Below are 15,370 nucleotides of genomic sequence, written 5' to 3'. Positions count from 1 at the left end.
TGCCTGATGCCTAAGACTTTGATGCGTGTCTGAAAACTCTACCAGAGAACAATAAACATCAAAGGTCACTGTCTGGTGGTGACAACCTGGCCACCTTTCCAAAAATGACAGCCTTGTTTCCAGGGAATGAAACAGCAAACATTCAACATCTGTTTCGGATCAATATAACATCACAGCTCAGTGGGCAGAATACCAGCGTGAGACCTCAGACAGGTGTGTTTGCCTGTCACACTGCGAGTTCAAAAGGTGCTTGACCGAGTGCTGGAGCAAAGTCAACATTTGCATCATCCAGGCTAATTCCTCTTTGCTGTTTGTTGACTGCTGCCAGACTGGTGAATCTCAGATGCTCAAAAATATCTCTGTAATGTTATTGCACTACATGTGAGCTCATAAAGTGAAGACCAAATGGGATTTTTGACTGGAGTGATGCTGGTTTGAATCCCTGTCAAATCTCTCCTCCCACCTACCGGCTCTGTCATGACGATGTCGGTCGACTTTGGTTCAAAGTTTATAACTCACTGTGTAACTGTCTCAACAACTGTTTGACGGACTGCTGTGAATTCTTTTATTGTCTCGATATTTGTGTTTCCCAGGCAGTCAATGCTAACGTTTTTTTTGGACTGCTGACATTTTATCATGTTATCACTTCTAGCAGGTTGATATTTATGGTTTTCAGTGAAAATATTGGCTGGATTGATGTTAAATATGATGCAGACATTTGTGACCCTCTTAGGATGTGTAGTAATAACTGTGTCTATCCACTGTCACGGTAAATACTTTGGTTTATGACTTTTGGTTTATTCCAACTAACGGCGTCTCTACAACAGAATGGACATCATAAAGCAACAAAGTAGGCACTGTATTGAAAATAATAAGGTGCAGATCAAAATTGGACTAAAGATCAGAAATCACCAGTTAATAATGAGTGTGTTCACTGTTTTCAGTGTTTTAGACACGTCAATCGAGAGCTGTCAGTTTCTTAGGCTACAAACAGTAGAGTTGTGAGCATTCATGTGCTTGGTGACAGCTCTACCTAACATGGCAACACTCACTTTCACTTGCCATCTGAGCGTCATGTCACTTTTTTAAATCTCAGTCAGAAAAGAAGACCCTTTAGACACTGTGTTTATGTTTTTGTTCAGTGCTGTTTCCTTCTCTGTAATAAATAAATAATTAAAGACGGGAGAAAACTGGAGGAGAAGCTGGAGAGGAACAAGACCAAGGATGTCTGGAGTGGTGTGAGGGAGATCACTGGCTTCCAGAGGAAAGGTGGGGGAGGAGGAGCAGCTGAGGGAACAGAGGGCCAGTGAGTTGAACCAGTTCTTCAACAGATCTGACTCCAGCTAACCCTCCCCCACCGGCCCTTACACTACACCTTTGAACGTCCTCCCTCACCCTCCACAGTCGCACACCAACCCCCATCATAGACACTTCACTGCTCCATCACAGCCAGCCCCCACCCCCACCTGCCAGGATGGATTACACATCACAGTCTGACAGGTGAGGAGAGAGGGGAAAGCTGCTGGACCGGACGGCATCAGCCCTGGAGTGCTGAGGGTGTGTTCCAGCCATCTGAGCAGAGTACTCCAGCACCTCCTCAACCTGAGCCTGCTCCATCAGAGAGTCCCAGTGCTGTGGAAAACATCCTGCCTGGTCCCTGTGCCCAAGATGCATTGTCCCACTGCACTGAATGACTACAGGCCCATAGCACTGACCTCTCACATTATGAAGATCATGGAAAGACCGCTACTGGCTCATCTCAGACCACTCGGGTGCCCGCTGCAGTTTATGTATCAGCCCAATGTGTGGATGACACCATCATCTGTCTACTGCAGAGGAAACACTGTGATTTATTGAATATCCATGCTGCTGTAACAATTGACTTTCCCTCTGGGGATTAATAAAATTTAAGTCTGAGGAAGTAAAAACAGTGTATATATATATATATTTTACAGACATCCTTGGCTTGACTAGACTCGAACCATATCTTTATACTACTTCAAACCAATTTGGCTTTAAGAAAGAACATGGCACTGACATGTGCATTTATGCTCTGAAAGAAGTAATAGATAAATACAATACCGCAGGATCCACAATATTTACATGCTTTTTGGATGCCTCCAAAGCATTTGACAGGATCAATCACAATAAGCTGTTTATGAAACTTGTACAAAGAGGGGTTCCTGGATATTTGATTAGAATACAAATTTTCTGGTATTCTACCAGACTATGAGGGTAAAATGGGGGGATTCCATCTCCAACTCATTTAAAGTCAGTAATGGTGTTCGTCAGGGAGGTATTCTGTCCCCGCTTTTGTCTAATGTCTATATGGATGATCTGTCTGTGCAGTTAAATGGTTGTAAAACTGGTTGTGTTGTTGGTAATATCTTGTGTAACCATCTGATGTATGCTGATGACTTAGTCCTGATCAGCCCTTATAGTGTGAGTATGCAGAAGCTCTTAAATATATGGTCTTCATATGGGGCTGAGTATGACATCAAGTATAATGCTTTAAAACGTCAAATGATGATTGTAAGAACAAAACATGATAAACATATGTCTTTTCCTGACTTCTACCTCAGTGGTAATGCACTTCATACAACTGACGAGGTAAAATACCTTGGACATTACATCAAAAGTGACCTATCAGATGATCGTGACATCCACAGGCAGAGATGTAAGCTTTATGGCCAGGCAAATGTTCTGGCCCGAAGGTTTTATATGTGCTCTCCACATGTTAAATGTACGCTTTTTCGATCTTTCTGCGCTCCTCTGTACACTGCACAGCTTTGGTGCAGATACGAGAAAAAGAGTCTGCAGTCATTACAAGTGGCATATAATGACTCCTTACGATTGTTGCTGAAAATCCCAAGACTCAGCAGTGCTAGTGAGATGTTTGCCTATTGCAATGTCAGATCTTGTGCAGCTAATGTGAGACATTGTACATTTTCATTTATGTGTCGTCTTCTGGGTCATCAAAACTGCATTGTTCAATCCTTGGCTTGTCCCAGGGTAAGTTCAGCTAGATTCGCATCAAAAATGTGGCAGCAGTGACGCCTTTGTCTGTATGCGGTTTAAAAGCGTGGTAGCTTTATCTTTATCCCATCTTATTTCTTGTTCTCGTTTTGTTTGCCTGTATATATTTCACATCTCATGTTTTGTTTTGTTTTAATCTATGGACCATTGTGTCCTTAATAAAGTTGAATGAATGAATATGAATATTACCTCCTCCAGGCCTCCAGGAGGCAGGAGAGTCATAGTTGGTCAAACTTCTTCAGCCGGAATAGCAGCTAACCACAGTGTTTGAGCATGTGTTTACACTGAGGCTAGCTGCTTCAACTACTGTCAGAAAAACTGTGGAGTGTCCTTGTATATATTTCTGTTGACCAACATGTCTTCGAAAGGCAACGAAAACGGTGATAATTTGGAAGAAGTGTCTGCAATTAAGGAGGAACTGAACAAGAAGGTAGCGTGAACCGAAACATGCTTCTGGTAGCTAATGTTAGCTAATGTGGCTAATGCAGGCTAATAGCCACAGATAGTAAAAAAGAAAACCTGAATACAACTCTATTCAGACTCTTTTCTTAGCTATGTTCCTATTTGCAACTTTAAACTTTGGATTTTCCCAGTGAAATAACCCGTAATGCTAATTTTCAGATCAAGGAGCAGAAGGTTGTTGTGGACGAGCTCTCCAACCTGAAGAAGAACAGGGTGAGGAGAGTGACTGAAACTCATACTTCTCCAGTCATTAGCTAAATCTTTGAATTCATATCAGTGCATCAAGGTCAACTATTCAGTTTTATTCCATAAAAACAATCCCTTCCTGTCTTAAAATGGCTCACATTTAACACTCTGTAACGTGTCAGGATTGGTTCCTTAGATTTGTTACACCTGCAACCCTAAAATCTGAATGAGTGTGTGTTTTTTAGATGGTTTTTCGGCATTTTCATTTATTTAAGTGAGTAGTTGAAGAGAGACAGGGAGCAGATATGCAGCATATCTTACCATGGCTTATTTGTGTGTGTATTCGAGCATTTAAAGCATGCAGATAAACTTTATCCTATGTTGGAAGAGATGTCTCTTCATAAAATAGGCAAAATAATCCTGTATTGCATCGGATTTCTTTCGGGAACATGTGCATTTTTCTGTCATATTTATGCACATTTTGTATGTTTTTTTTTTTTCCCCTCTCAGAAAGTCTATATCCAGCAGAGGAACAGTAACATATTCTTCCTGGCAGACAGAGCTCAGACACTGGGTTCATGTAAAAGTAAGTTGACACCTGCAAACCTGAGTGATCATCTCAATACATGGACTAACTGTTGTGTGTCTCATTAGTTAATAGCAAAGATTAAATTAAAAAATGTGATCGTATGGCATCATGTCAGTGATGAATATAACAGATGCTGTTTTTTGTCTGCAGAGGAACTGGATAATATGAAAAAGGATCTACAGGAATTGTAAGAAGGACTTTCACCACAACAATGTGTGGCATCTTTTGTCTGCTGAGTCTGTCGTCTGCTCATTCTGAGTGGGATAAAACAGTTTATGAACATCTGAAAAGAAGAGGGCCCTGCTCAAGCCAGGATCTAACAGTTATAGGCACAAACCACTGTTATCAGTGTTTATTCTCTGCTCATGTTCTGCACATGAGAGGTCTTCTTACCCCACAACCAGCTCAAGACAGTGCTGGAAATATCCTGCTGTGGAATGGAGAGATTTTTGGAGGGCTGCCTGTCAGGTCAGAGGAGAATGACACTGCTGTGATCTCCCAGCAGCTGTCGTCCTGCAACAGCCCCTCAGAGATCCTGGCTGTCCTGTCTGCTATACAGGGGCCATGGGGGTTTGTTTACTACCAGAAGGAAGGAGAATACCTCTGGTTTGGAAGAGACTTTTTTGGCAGGCGGAGTTTGCTGTGGAAATTTGATGCAGAGGTCAGTGCTTTGACCCTGACCTCTGTGGCAGCCCATGTTTCTGAACCCGATCAGTGTAATTGGCAAGAAGTCCCAGCGGCCGGTGTGTACAGGATTGACCTGAAAGCTGCTACAGAAGCCGGCTCTCTGTCAGTTGAGATTTATCCTTGGGCTCATGCAGGGAATGATGTCATCTCCTGTTGCAGTGAAAAGATTTTGGAGTCTGTCCCCTGCGGCTGCAACACTCTGATGAACCAAGCAGGCCTTGTTCTCACGTCACCTGTGTGCCCTCTGAATATGTCCATTCCAGAGTCATTAAACAGGACAGAAATTCATTCCACCTCACATTTATCTGTCAAGGACCTGGAGGAGCTGCTGGGAAGCAAGGAGCAAACCGATGAGGTGAACCGTCTTATCGATGTTCTCAGTGAGGCAGTAAGGCGTCGAGTTCAGTCTTTGCCTTCTGGTTTACAAGATTCACCTCTTGCTAATGACCAGGCCAGTGTTGCCATACTGTTTTCAGGAGGTATTGATTCAATGGTGCTGGCTGCTTTGGCTGACCGTCATGTACCTGCTCATCAGCCCATAGACCTTCTTAATGTAGCCTTTAAACTACAGGAACCAAAAAAGCAGAACGAGTGTGCAAAAAAGCCCAAAAAGCCAAAAAACAAACCCACAGAATCCAGGACTGACTGTGCTGATTCCCCAACATTCAGTCCCTTTGATGTTCCTGACAGAATTACTGGAAAAAATGGCCTCAAGGAATTGCAGGATTTGAATCCTGAAAGAAGATGGAATTTTGTTGAAATCAATGTAACGCAGGCGGAGCTTCAAAAAATGCGCATGGAGTGCATTTGTCATTTGGTGCATCCACTGGAGACGGTGCTTGATGATAGTATTGGATGTGCTGTGTGGTTTGCTGCAAGAGGGACAGGGTTCATTATGGAGGACAGCGACCAGAGGCCCTTCACATCATCGGCAAAGGTCAAGTACAAGCATCAGACTTTGCACTTTCCAGGAACATAAGCTTGTGAGCTCGATTTAACCTTTTAACCCGTTTGAGTGATTTGATAAAACTGTCCAGCTAAGTTGTAATTGTAAAGGTAATAACTTAATGGAAAAAACTGCAATTAAGAGATCTTTGTTTGTCCCCAGCAATTACACTGAAGGGTTCTTCTGTTTTGATATGCCATGACTGCAGGTCATTTTGACAGGAATTGGAGCTGATGAGCAGCTAGCAGGCTACTCCAGACACAGAGTCCGCTTCAAGACATCTGGACACGAAGGACTGATTCAGGAGCTAGCCATGGAGCTGGGCAGGATCTCCTCCAGGAATCTAGGCAGAGATGACAGAGTGATCGGTGACCATGGCAAAGAAGCTAGGTAGGTGTGGAAAGTGATGTCTTGAAATTGCATAATTTGTTAGTTTAAAAATTCAAATGGCATCTCATTTTTGACATCACTTTGGTGCCATGTGCCATTTTTTTTCTTCTAATAAATCCAAAATTTAAAGTTAGTCTTTTTTACCACACCATCTTATATATCTTTAATCTCTGACTAATGTGTTGTCTGTGAAGGTTCTCAGTCGTCCAGGTCATCTTAAGGTGAAGGTGAACTAAACCCTTCACCCCTGACTAATGTGTTGAGTGCATTTCCTCTTCCTAAAACAGTTTTAAGAAACTATTTTTATTTGCACACTTCTCAGTCTTTACTAGCATGCACTAATCTTCTTCATTGTTTCTTTTGCCACAACTCTTACTGCCACCTACTGCCAATAAATCAAAAAAGCATAATCAGTGATAGGATTTTGAAGTTAATGCTCATGATATGTTGTGTATTTTTCTCTTTTCTTCAGTGTGTTATGTCCATTCCAATGGATTTTTTTCTCACCATTTGTTTCTTATTAAACATTCAGTTAAATTATCATTCTGCAGTAAATGATTGTACAACCAAATTACAGATGTAGCCTCTTTATGCTGCTCACAAAAATGATAAATTGTGTAAAGAATAAATAGACTAGTATAAAAAACAGAACTTAATGGTGATGCAGAGAATGAACTCTGTTATCTCACATTGTTTGATGTTCTTGTAGTGAAAGAGTTTTAACTGTATTATTTCAGCTACTTGGCATTGTTAAATGTTTTGGGGAGCAAGTAAAGAATATAGAAGAATATTCCTGCAAATCTGAATGCCTTGAACTTCACGAAGTCATGAAGTTCGAGGCTTTAGTCCTCATCTGTCTGTTTTAGGATTTTATCAATATACAAAGGTGAAGAGATCTGAAACTGCACTTCTGCAAACTCTTGCTCTCCTCAGAGACCCTGTCACAGTACTGTCTGTGCAGGGAGTGTTTTCATACGTGTTGATTTGTTATCTTGAACCTACAATGGTGCAGAGCAGCTTAGGTGTTCAGCACAAGTTACCATGGTGATGTACCCTAGTAAGAAGTGAATACAATTGTCTGGGAAACTCACGAGTTTCTGCAGTTCCCTCATGAATCTTAAATCGTGCTTCGTAGTACAGGTCTGTGGTCACGGTATGTTACAAACGTTACCTTTGAAGCAAAGCTAAGCTTCTAAAAGGCCAAAGAATCCACTGTGCTTGAAGCTTGAAAGAAGAGTCGACAAGAAGATAAACTTTACTAGCTGTAAGTAACTGAAATCACATTTTTCATCCCTGTAAGTCAGGTAAGCAGTATTTATTTAAAGGCCGTCCACAGCTGAGGTCCACCCAGGCAGGAGTGTTCACTTACAGCCATGGCCATAAGTTTGGACACAGCATGACTTACTATGTCTGTTTTGATGTCTATTACAGAACATAACTAATATTTTTTGACAGCACCAGTTTAATTAGTCAACAAATCAACAAGGGATATAATATTATCAATAAATTCCAAACAATTGGAACAACTTTGTTCCCAAAACATAATATTAGAAGAAAATAACAAAAAATGCAGTACTGCCACAACCGAATTTGGTAAGAATAACAAAATGACACCAAACTCTTTTGATGTTTTTTTTTAATATGAAACTTAATATAGTTCTCAGGAGTTGTGTACTGTATTGTAAGTGACAATTTTGTGGTATTTTCTAAGATTCACAAGCGTCATGGTACTTGTGTCCAAACTTAAGGCCATGGCTGTAAACCTCCTCTCAGATCTCTGGCTGTTTACACAAGGTGTTAGTCTGGCATCTCTTGCACTTATACCATAACTGAGGCCTAAAAAGCCAGAACAGCTGTCATATCAACATTTAGATTCATTTCAAGCTATTTATTTCTGCTAAAGGAGGTCCCTATATTAGGGGTGTAACGGTACACGTATTCATACCGAACCGTGACTTCCGTACCGAACCGTGATTTTTGTGTACCGTTACACCCCTACCCTATATTGTGACATGTTGTGCTAAAAAAAAATCCAATATTTCAAAGGTTTGAGGTTCAGATGAAATTCCATTCTTCAGTATCTGAAAAGTGTCATGTATCTGCAGGTTTCCCTACTTGGATGAAGAAGTGGTGAGCTACTTGAACTCTTTGCCTGTGTGGGAGAAGGCAGATCTGTCGCTTCCTCGAGGTGTTGGAGAGAAGCTCCTCCTCAGACTGACAGCGAAGCAGCTCGGCCTCAGCCAATCAGCCGTCCTGCCCAAGAGAGCCATGCAGTTTGGCTCCCGCATCGCAAAGATGGAGGACAGCCGCGAAAAGGCCTCAGACAAGTGCACAAGACTCCTCACTGGGTAGATTAAAGAACTGATTTTAATAGAAAAATATCCTTTATAAAATTACATACAGTTAACATTCACACTTACTGACAAAGCAACTTTTACAGACAGATTTACAGACTTCCTAAAATTGGCCAAGATGTCACATTTGATTTCTTTTGTTCTTGGATCATTTTTTTTAACATGGCAAAACAAGTCATTTTTGTATATTCATGTTTGTTCTACACCATGTAAGACTTAACATCTTGAAGTTTTTCTCTGAAGTAAAGGTCACATTCAATATAGGAAGGCAGGTTTCCAACATCAAAACGCCCAGAAATCTCATGAATGTACACTGGTTTCCTGAAAGAAAAAGAAAAAAATTCTACTGACAGAGAAATAAACAAAAAAGCAGTTTTAAAAGTATTTCTCTTATCTGGAGTGTTATTTTGCATGCTTGAAAAATATTACAGCAGAAATCTCATGGAGCCGAATGAAGAAATTACCTTGGAATGAGCCAAGACACAAAGTTTCCTGGAGCATCTTTCTCTTCAATAGGAGTGTCCTGTGGGGAAAAAAGTACTAAAATGAAAAAACGAAACACATTTTACTCTAATCCACACCACATGTGGGACCGCCCATTATTTGATTTACCTTCTTTTCCTCAAGGAAAGTATCCACAAGAGGGAGGCTTTTCTTTGAAAACACATAGAAGCAAGGACACTGAAAAACAAATGGAAATTATTAGCTGGGTGTTGCCTGAAAGTTGGAGCAAACAATATGCTGTGTAAATATACACCCTGTACACATTGGACATGATAAAAAAAAAGAAAAAAACTGTTAAAGGTGGAGGAATCCATTCCTGATTAAAACTGTTGATCTTTGAACCCAACAAACAAACACACCACTCCTATCAGCACTCCTTCAGAAGACTACTCAAAGTCGATGTGCGTTGCCATAGCAGCCACATGAACAACTGGGCTAATGGATCGAAGGGGAAATGTTCCTGCCCTACGTGGTGTGAAAGAGGACACCTCTTTGTCATAGCTGAAGCAAAACCAGCTGTATAAAACATTATCAAATGAACATAAGTGCAGGATGACAGTCTTAGTTTGTGACAGAGAAGCAGAGCCCAGTTGTGCTGAAACTGGCTTCCTGCTCAACATGTTCCCATGGTAGCAAGAAGGAGAAGAGCACCGTCGCTCTGCTCTACAAGCTGGTGCAACTATCCAATACACCAAGTAAGGGAGCACATCCATCCATCCATTATCTATACACCGCTTAATCCTCATGAGGGTTGCAGGGGCATTGGCGTCTATCCCAACTGACTTGGGGTGATAACAGGGGACATCCACACCTACAGACAATTTAGAATCACCAATTAACCTCAGCATGTTTTGGACTGTGAGAGGAAGCCAGAGTACATGGAGAAAACCCATGCATGCATAGGGAGAAGATGCAGTGCATGCAGAAAGACCTCAGGAAGGCCAGAACGTAAACTTGGGGATCTTCTAGCTGCAGGGTGACAGTCCCTGTAAGGGAGAAAAGCATCTCAAAAATCCTCCGAGTTCATCGTGTCCTATGAAAAATGTGTAGGGATTCATAGGGCTGTTCTGTGCACAAGTGGACATGTCCCCTGTTACTGACTGGCTTTAATAGTTTTGCATGGATCCGTCCATGCCACTTTATTTCCCATTTACAGGGTCAAGGCTGTGTATGAACACCGTTTTTTTTTTTTTTTTTTTTGGTGAACACACAGAACAGAGAAATAATGAACTGTAATTAAATAAGCACTTAATCTGTCAGACAATGTGTTGCATTAGAATGGCTTACTCAACCTTGAATATGGAAACTGCTCACGTCTGCTGTGTTTCACTGTGTGCATCTCAGACATGAATGAAGCAAAGAAAAGACACTTGTAGTCAAAATAACATTACTTGAGTTTATACACACGTGGACAAAATTGTTGGTACCCCTCAGTTAAAGAAGGAAAAACCCACAATTCTCACTGAAATCACTTGAAACTCACAAAAGTAACAATAAATAAAAATGTATTGAAAATTAAATAATCAAAATCAGCCATCACTTTTGAATTGTTGATTAACATAATTATTTAAAAAAACAAACTAATGAAATAGGGCTGGACAAAAATGATGGTACCCATAACTTAATATTTTGTTGCACAACCTTTTGAGGCAATCACTGCAATGAAACGATTTCTGTATTTGTCAATGAGCGTTCTGCAGCTGTCAACAGGTATTTTGGCCCACTCCTCATGAGCAAACAGCTCCAGTTGTCTCAGGTTTGATGGGTGTCTTCTCCAAATGGCATGTTTCAGCTCCTTCCACATATGTTCAATGGGATTCAGATCTGGGCTCATAGAAGGCCACTTTAGAATAGTCCAACGCTTTTCTCTCAGCCATTCTTGGGTGTTTTTGGCTGTGTGTTTTGGATCGTTGTCCTGTTGGAAGACCCATGACCTGCAACTGAGACCAAGCTTTCTGACACTAGGCAGCACATTTCTCTCCAGAATGCCTTGATAGTCTTCAGATTTCATCGTACCTTGCACACTTTCAAGACACCCTGTGCCAGATGCAGCAAAGCAGCCCCAAAACATTACTGAGCCTCCTCCATGTTTCACCGTAGGGACAGTGTTCTTTTCTTCGTATGCTTGGTTTTTGAGTCTATGAACATAGAGTTGATGTGCCTTACCAAAAAGCTCCAGTTTGGTCTCATCTGTCCAAAGGACATTCTCCCAGAAGCTTTGTGGCTTGTCAACATGCATTTTTGCAAATTCCAGTCTCGCTTTTTTATAAGTTTTTTCAGCAGTGGTGTCCTCCTTGGTCGTCTCCCATGAAGTCCACTTTGGCTCAAACAACGACGAATGGTGCGATCTGACACTGATGTACCTTGGCCTTGGAGTTCACCTTTAATTTCTTTGGAGGTTGCTCTGGGCTCTTTGGATACAATTCCAACGATCCGTCTCTTCAATTTGTCATCAATTTTCCTCTTGCGGCCACGTCCAGGGAGGTTGGCTACTGTCCCGTGGGTCTTGAACTTCTGAATAATATGAGCCACTGTTGTCACAGGAACTTCAAGCTGTTTAGAGATGGTCTTATAGCCTTTACCTTTAAGATGTTTGTCTATAATTTTTTTTTCGGATATCCTGGGACAATTCTCTCCTTCGCTTTCTGTTGTCCATGTTCAGTGTGGTACACACCTTTTCACCAAACAGCAGGGTGACTACTTGTCTCCCTTTAAATAGGCAGACTGACTGATTATGAGTTTGGAAACACCTGTGATGTCAATTAAATGACACACCTGAGTTAATCATGTCACTCTGGTCAAATAGTTTTCAATCTTTTATAGAGGTACCATCATTTTTGTCCAGGCCTGTTTCATTAGTTTGTTTTTTTAAATAATTATGTTAATCAACAATTCAAAAGTAATGGCTGTTTTTGATGATTTAATTTTCAATAAATTTTTATTTATTGTTACTTTTGTGAGTTTCAAGTGATTTCAGTGAGAATTGTGGGTTTTTCCTTCTTTAACTGAGGGGTACCAACAATTTTGTCCACGTGTGTATCAACTTGTTACAGCCGTTCAATGAATTTTTGTTGGCTCTTGTGTTGTAAATGAGGGAGAGGGAGGTGTGGCCGACATGTCTGTTTTGTTGAAGATGCTGGTGCTCTAATCCAACATTCAGTGGTCATGAATGTCGCATACAGCACCTTTAAATGTGTCCCACAGTGAGTTGCTGTCTAAATACCGTCTGATGCATTTTTGGAACAGAGCATCTGGTTGGCAGCTGTTTTCTGCCCTAAGTCAACTCTCTTAACAATAGTGGAAGGATTTGTTAACTGAAAGTGATGAACTTACTGCTCTCCTTGACTTTGTCTCAGAAGGAAGAGGTTTCTCCTTCATACAGAGGACACGAAGATCATCATCTACTTCCAGTATTCCATATTTCTGGGTTTCTGTATAGGAACAGACAGAAAATACAAGTATACAAATTTTAAGCATGAGAGAAAACCACCAATTGTCATTTAAATGGTAAGACTGTCCCCTTTCTCTAAGAGCTTCTGTAATTTATAGTGCGATTTGTTCAGTGTGGCTGCTTGAAAAACCTCACCTTCATCTTTGCACTGGTATGAGAGCACCAGACAGCTGTCTTCACACTTTGCTTGCACTTCAGAAAACCTCTCTTTGACTTTACTGAGGCTGAAATCTTCTTTAAAGAGGGTGTCACTGTTTAGAATAGAGAGAAGTCTGCATGTCAGAAACAGGGCCTAAATTTATGTTAAAACACACTTGATTCTGCAGATTTAGAAATACAAACGTACCCTCCAATAACTAGAACATGGTCGTCTATCTTGAAATGCTTCACTGCGAGCTGCAGGCAGGCTACAGCACCCAGACGTTCCTGGTGGAGTATTAGAGGTTTAAACAATGAAAACAAAATGCAAATATACAAATAACCAAATCAGTTCTCTAGCATGGCACAAGTTCTGTATTTTCAAGACACTTCAGTAGGGAACGTCCTTGCACTACCTAGACTAATGACTCAGAGGATGGTGTGAGAAGGCCATGTCAAAAGCAGTGATGACAGGGTATACTATGCAATCGCTGAACATATTTACGTCATTGCTTGTCGTCTGATCGCTGAGGACCCTGACATTTGTGAAATGTGCTGCCCATTCTTCAAATGCAGCGTGGTAAAGAGTGTTGGTCTGTGGAGAAGAAAACAGAAAAACTGAATGATCATTCACTGTCAGATCAAGCTTTTGTTTAAAATTAAGTTCATATGTAAAATTTACTTAGAACATCGTAAGAAAAAAGTACTCTGAATGCAAAAAGTATTGTTAATGCGTTAACATGTAAACTAAGTCTGGCTACGAAGTCAGGGAGACAATTTTTGGTATTCTGATTATAACTATAATTAAATAGTAGTAGTAAAAGATGAGTAGAGTTATTGTGACATCACCCATTTGTCTGTGGACTACCATTCTGAAGCCTTGAGTCTGGAATTTGCCCATTGCCATCTATTTAAGATGGCATGTATGGAGTGAGGGGTAAATCTGACTTGACACCACATATGCTGCAACATTTTAATCACAAGGCAGCCCCGCTCTGGGCTGTTTCAAAATGTAAACCAAAGAATTTAGTAGAATTAAAAGCAGTAATTCAAGAAGAATGGGACAAGATGATCCCTCAACAGTGTGAAAGACTCGTGGGGAACATGCCAGCCAGGATTAGAGCCCTACGATGTGCTAATGGCGAGACTACTAATTACACTCAACAAAAATATAAACGCAACACTTTTGTTTTTGCTCCCATTTTTTATGAGATGAAATCAAAGATGTAAAACTTTTTCCACATACACAGTATCACCATTTCTCTCAAACATTGTTCACAAATCTGTCTAAATCTGTGATAGTGAGCACTTCTCCTTTGCTGAGATAATCCATCCCACCTCACAGGTGTGCCATATCAAGATGCTGATTAGACAACATGATTAGTGCACAGGTGTGCCTTAGACTGCCCACAATAAAAGTTTTTCTTGTAATATAATTTGTATTTGTTTGCATCTGTCTAATCCAGCCACGCCTTTTGAAACAGGAAAAAGATTTTTCCACAATTATTTCCTGATAATATTTGAGATTGTGTCAAATTTGAAGGGTGTCCGAAAACGTTTTTCCACCACTGTACTTTTGAATAGTCAGATTTCTTTTTACAACCAGGGGTTGCCTCCTGTTGGCCGTTACAAAGAATGCAGATTTAAGACATTTGTGCTTCAGATCCAGAGGCTCATCCATCTCCTACAGTCAATGAAAAAACTTACATAAACACAATTATGTTGTGTCTGAGTCTGAATTTTGACACAATCAGCGTAATTTTTACTGCAAATGTGTATCAGTTCCAGATATCGGTGAACTGTCTCCTTGATTATTAATCATTAGTGATAGTATCAGCCCAGGAAAAAACTGATCAGTCAGCCTCTGGTATATTCCAACCTGTGTTGCATGTTGGATAATAATCTGCCAAACACTGTCAGATAAATGTAAGGATGAGTAAAAGGTACCAAGGAATATGGTGGAGTAAAATTACTAATACATTGCTTTAGTAAACATAGCTTAGGTTGCTGTCCGCCGGTGTACACTCGTACTTACAACAACATAAACGCCGTCCACAGAGCCGTAGGCGGTCAGAGCGTGGACCCAGTGGGAGATGAGGGGGCAGCGACCCACCGGCAGCAGCGGCTTCGCCACGCCGACGAGGTGGGCGAACTTCCCGCTGCTGTCCGCAATGACATCCCTCTGGAGCCTGGTACCGTACCCGGCGGCGAGAATTACAGCTTTCATTTAAACTCTGGACCAGGAGAAATGTCGTTCAGATGTTAGCTGTATGACCGTAAGGTTAGTGACTATGTAAAGGCTGTGAACTTTGAGACAGAAAGTACAAAGTTGGGAAAATCATTCACGGAAAAGCTCCTAGCAATTCTCGCGAGGTTTGCCGTCCTACCAATACTGGAGAAGACTAACTTCGCGAGACCTCTGTGTTCAGAGGGCTGCTGCTCTTTCCAAATTAAAAGTAGTCTTGCATAACCAGATTTATCTCCACAGCTCAATAAAAAAAAACAATTAAATAAAACCTTTTAACCACATTCAGTTTTGAAATAATCATGAAGAATAAGCCGATCGTATTTCTAATCAATAATATAATTACAACTGACTGGTGCATTGTCAAATCTCCCCATTGTGA

The 15,370-nt window shown here is 40.9% G+C and overlaps 3 protein-coding genes across 3 annotated transcripts; 2 read left to right on the top strand and 1 right to left on the bottom strand.

The window, feature by feature from the left end:
* Window positions 1–3,256: 3,256 nt before the first annotated feature.
* LOC127537010 (ASNSD1 upstream open reading frame protein-like) lies at window positions 3,257–4,568 on the top strand. Its single transcript, XM_051958560.1, has 4 exons — window positions 3,257–3,466; window positions 3,658–3,711; window positions 4,195–4,270; window positions 4,424–4,568. Exons 1-4 carry the CDS (start codon window positions 3,392–3,394, stop codon window positions 4,462–4,464), a joined length of 246 nt encoding a protein of 81 aa, XP_051814520.1. The 5' UTR covers window positions 3,257–3,391; the 3' UTR covers window positions 4,465–4,568.
* asnsd1 (asparagine synthetase domain containing 1) lies at window positions 4,485–9,034 on the top strand. The gene is made up of 3 exons (XM_022190229.2): window positions 4,485–5,897; window positions 6,115–6,296; window positions 8,402–9,034. Exons 1-3 carry the CDS (start codon window positions 4,485–4,487, stop codon window positions 8,646–8,648), a joined length of 1,842 nt encoding a protein of 613 aa, XP_022045921.2. The 3' UTR covers window positions 8,649–9,034.
* Window positions 8,646–15,218, bottom strand: zgc:136439 (uncharacterized protein LOC678627 homolog). The gene is made up of 8 exons (XM_022190231.2): window positions 14,779–15,218; window positions 13,249–13,338; window positions 12,952–13,031; window positions 12,741–12,856; window positions 12,488–12,585; window positions 9,263–9,331; window positions 9,115–9,173; window positions 8,646–8,971 (listed from the first exon to the last, which is right to left on the bottom strand). The coding sequence occupies exons 1-8, from the start codon at window positions 14,968–14,970 to the stop codon at window positions 8,851–8,853; spliced, it is 825 nt and encodes a 274-aa protein (XP_022045923.2). The 5' UTR covers window positions 14,971–15,218; the 3' UTR covers window positions 8,646–8,850.
* Window positions 15,219–15,370: the final 152 nt, after the last annotated feature.

This window comes from Acanthochromis polyacanthus, chromosome 14 (genome assembly GCF_021347895.1).
Source record: "Acanthochromis polyacanthus isolate Apoly-LR-REF ecotype Palm Island chromosome 14, KAUST_Apoly_ChrSc, whole genome shotgun sequence".
Classification (NCBI taxonomy): domain Eukaryota; kingdom Metazoa; phylum Chordata; class Actinopteri; family Pomacentridae; genus Acanthochromis; species Acanthochromis polyacanthus.
This window is presented reverse-complemented; position numbering and strand designations above follow the sequence as displayed.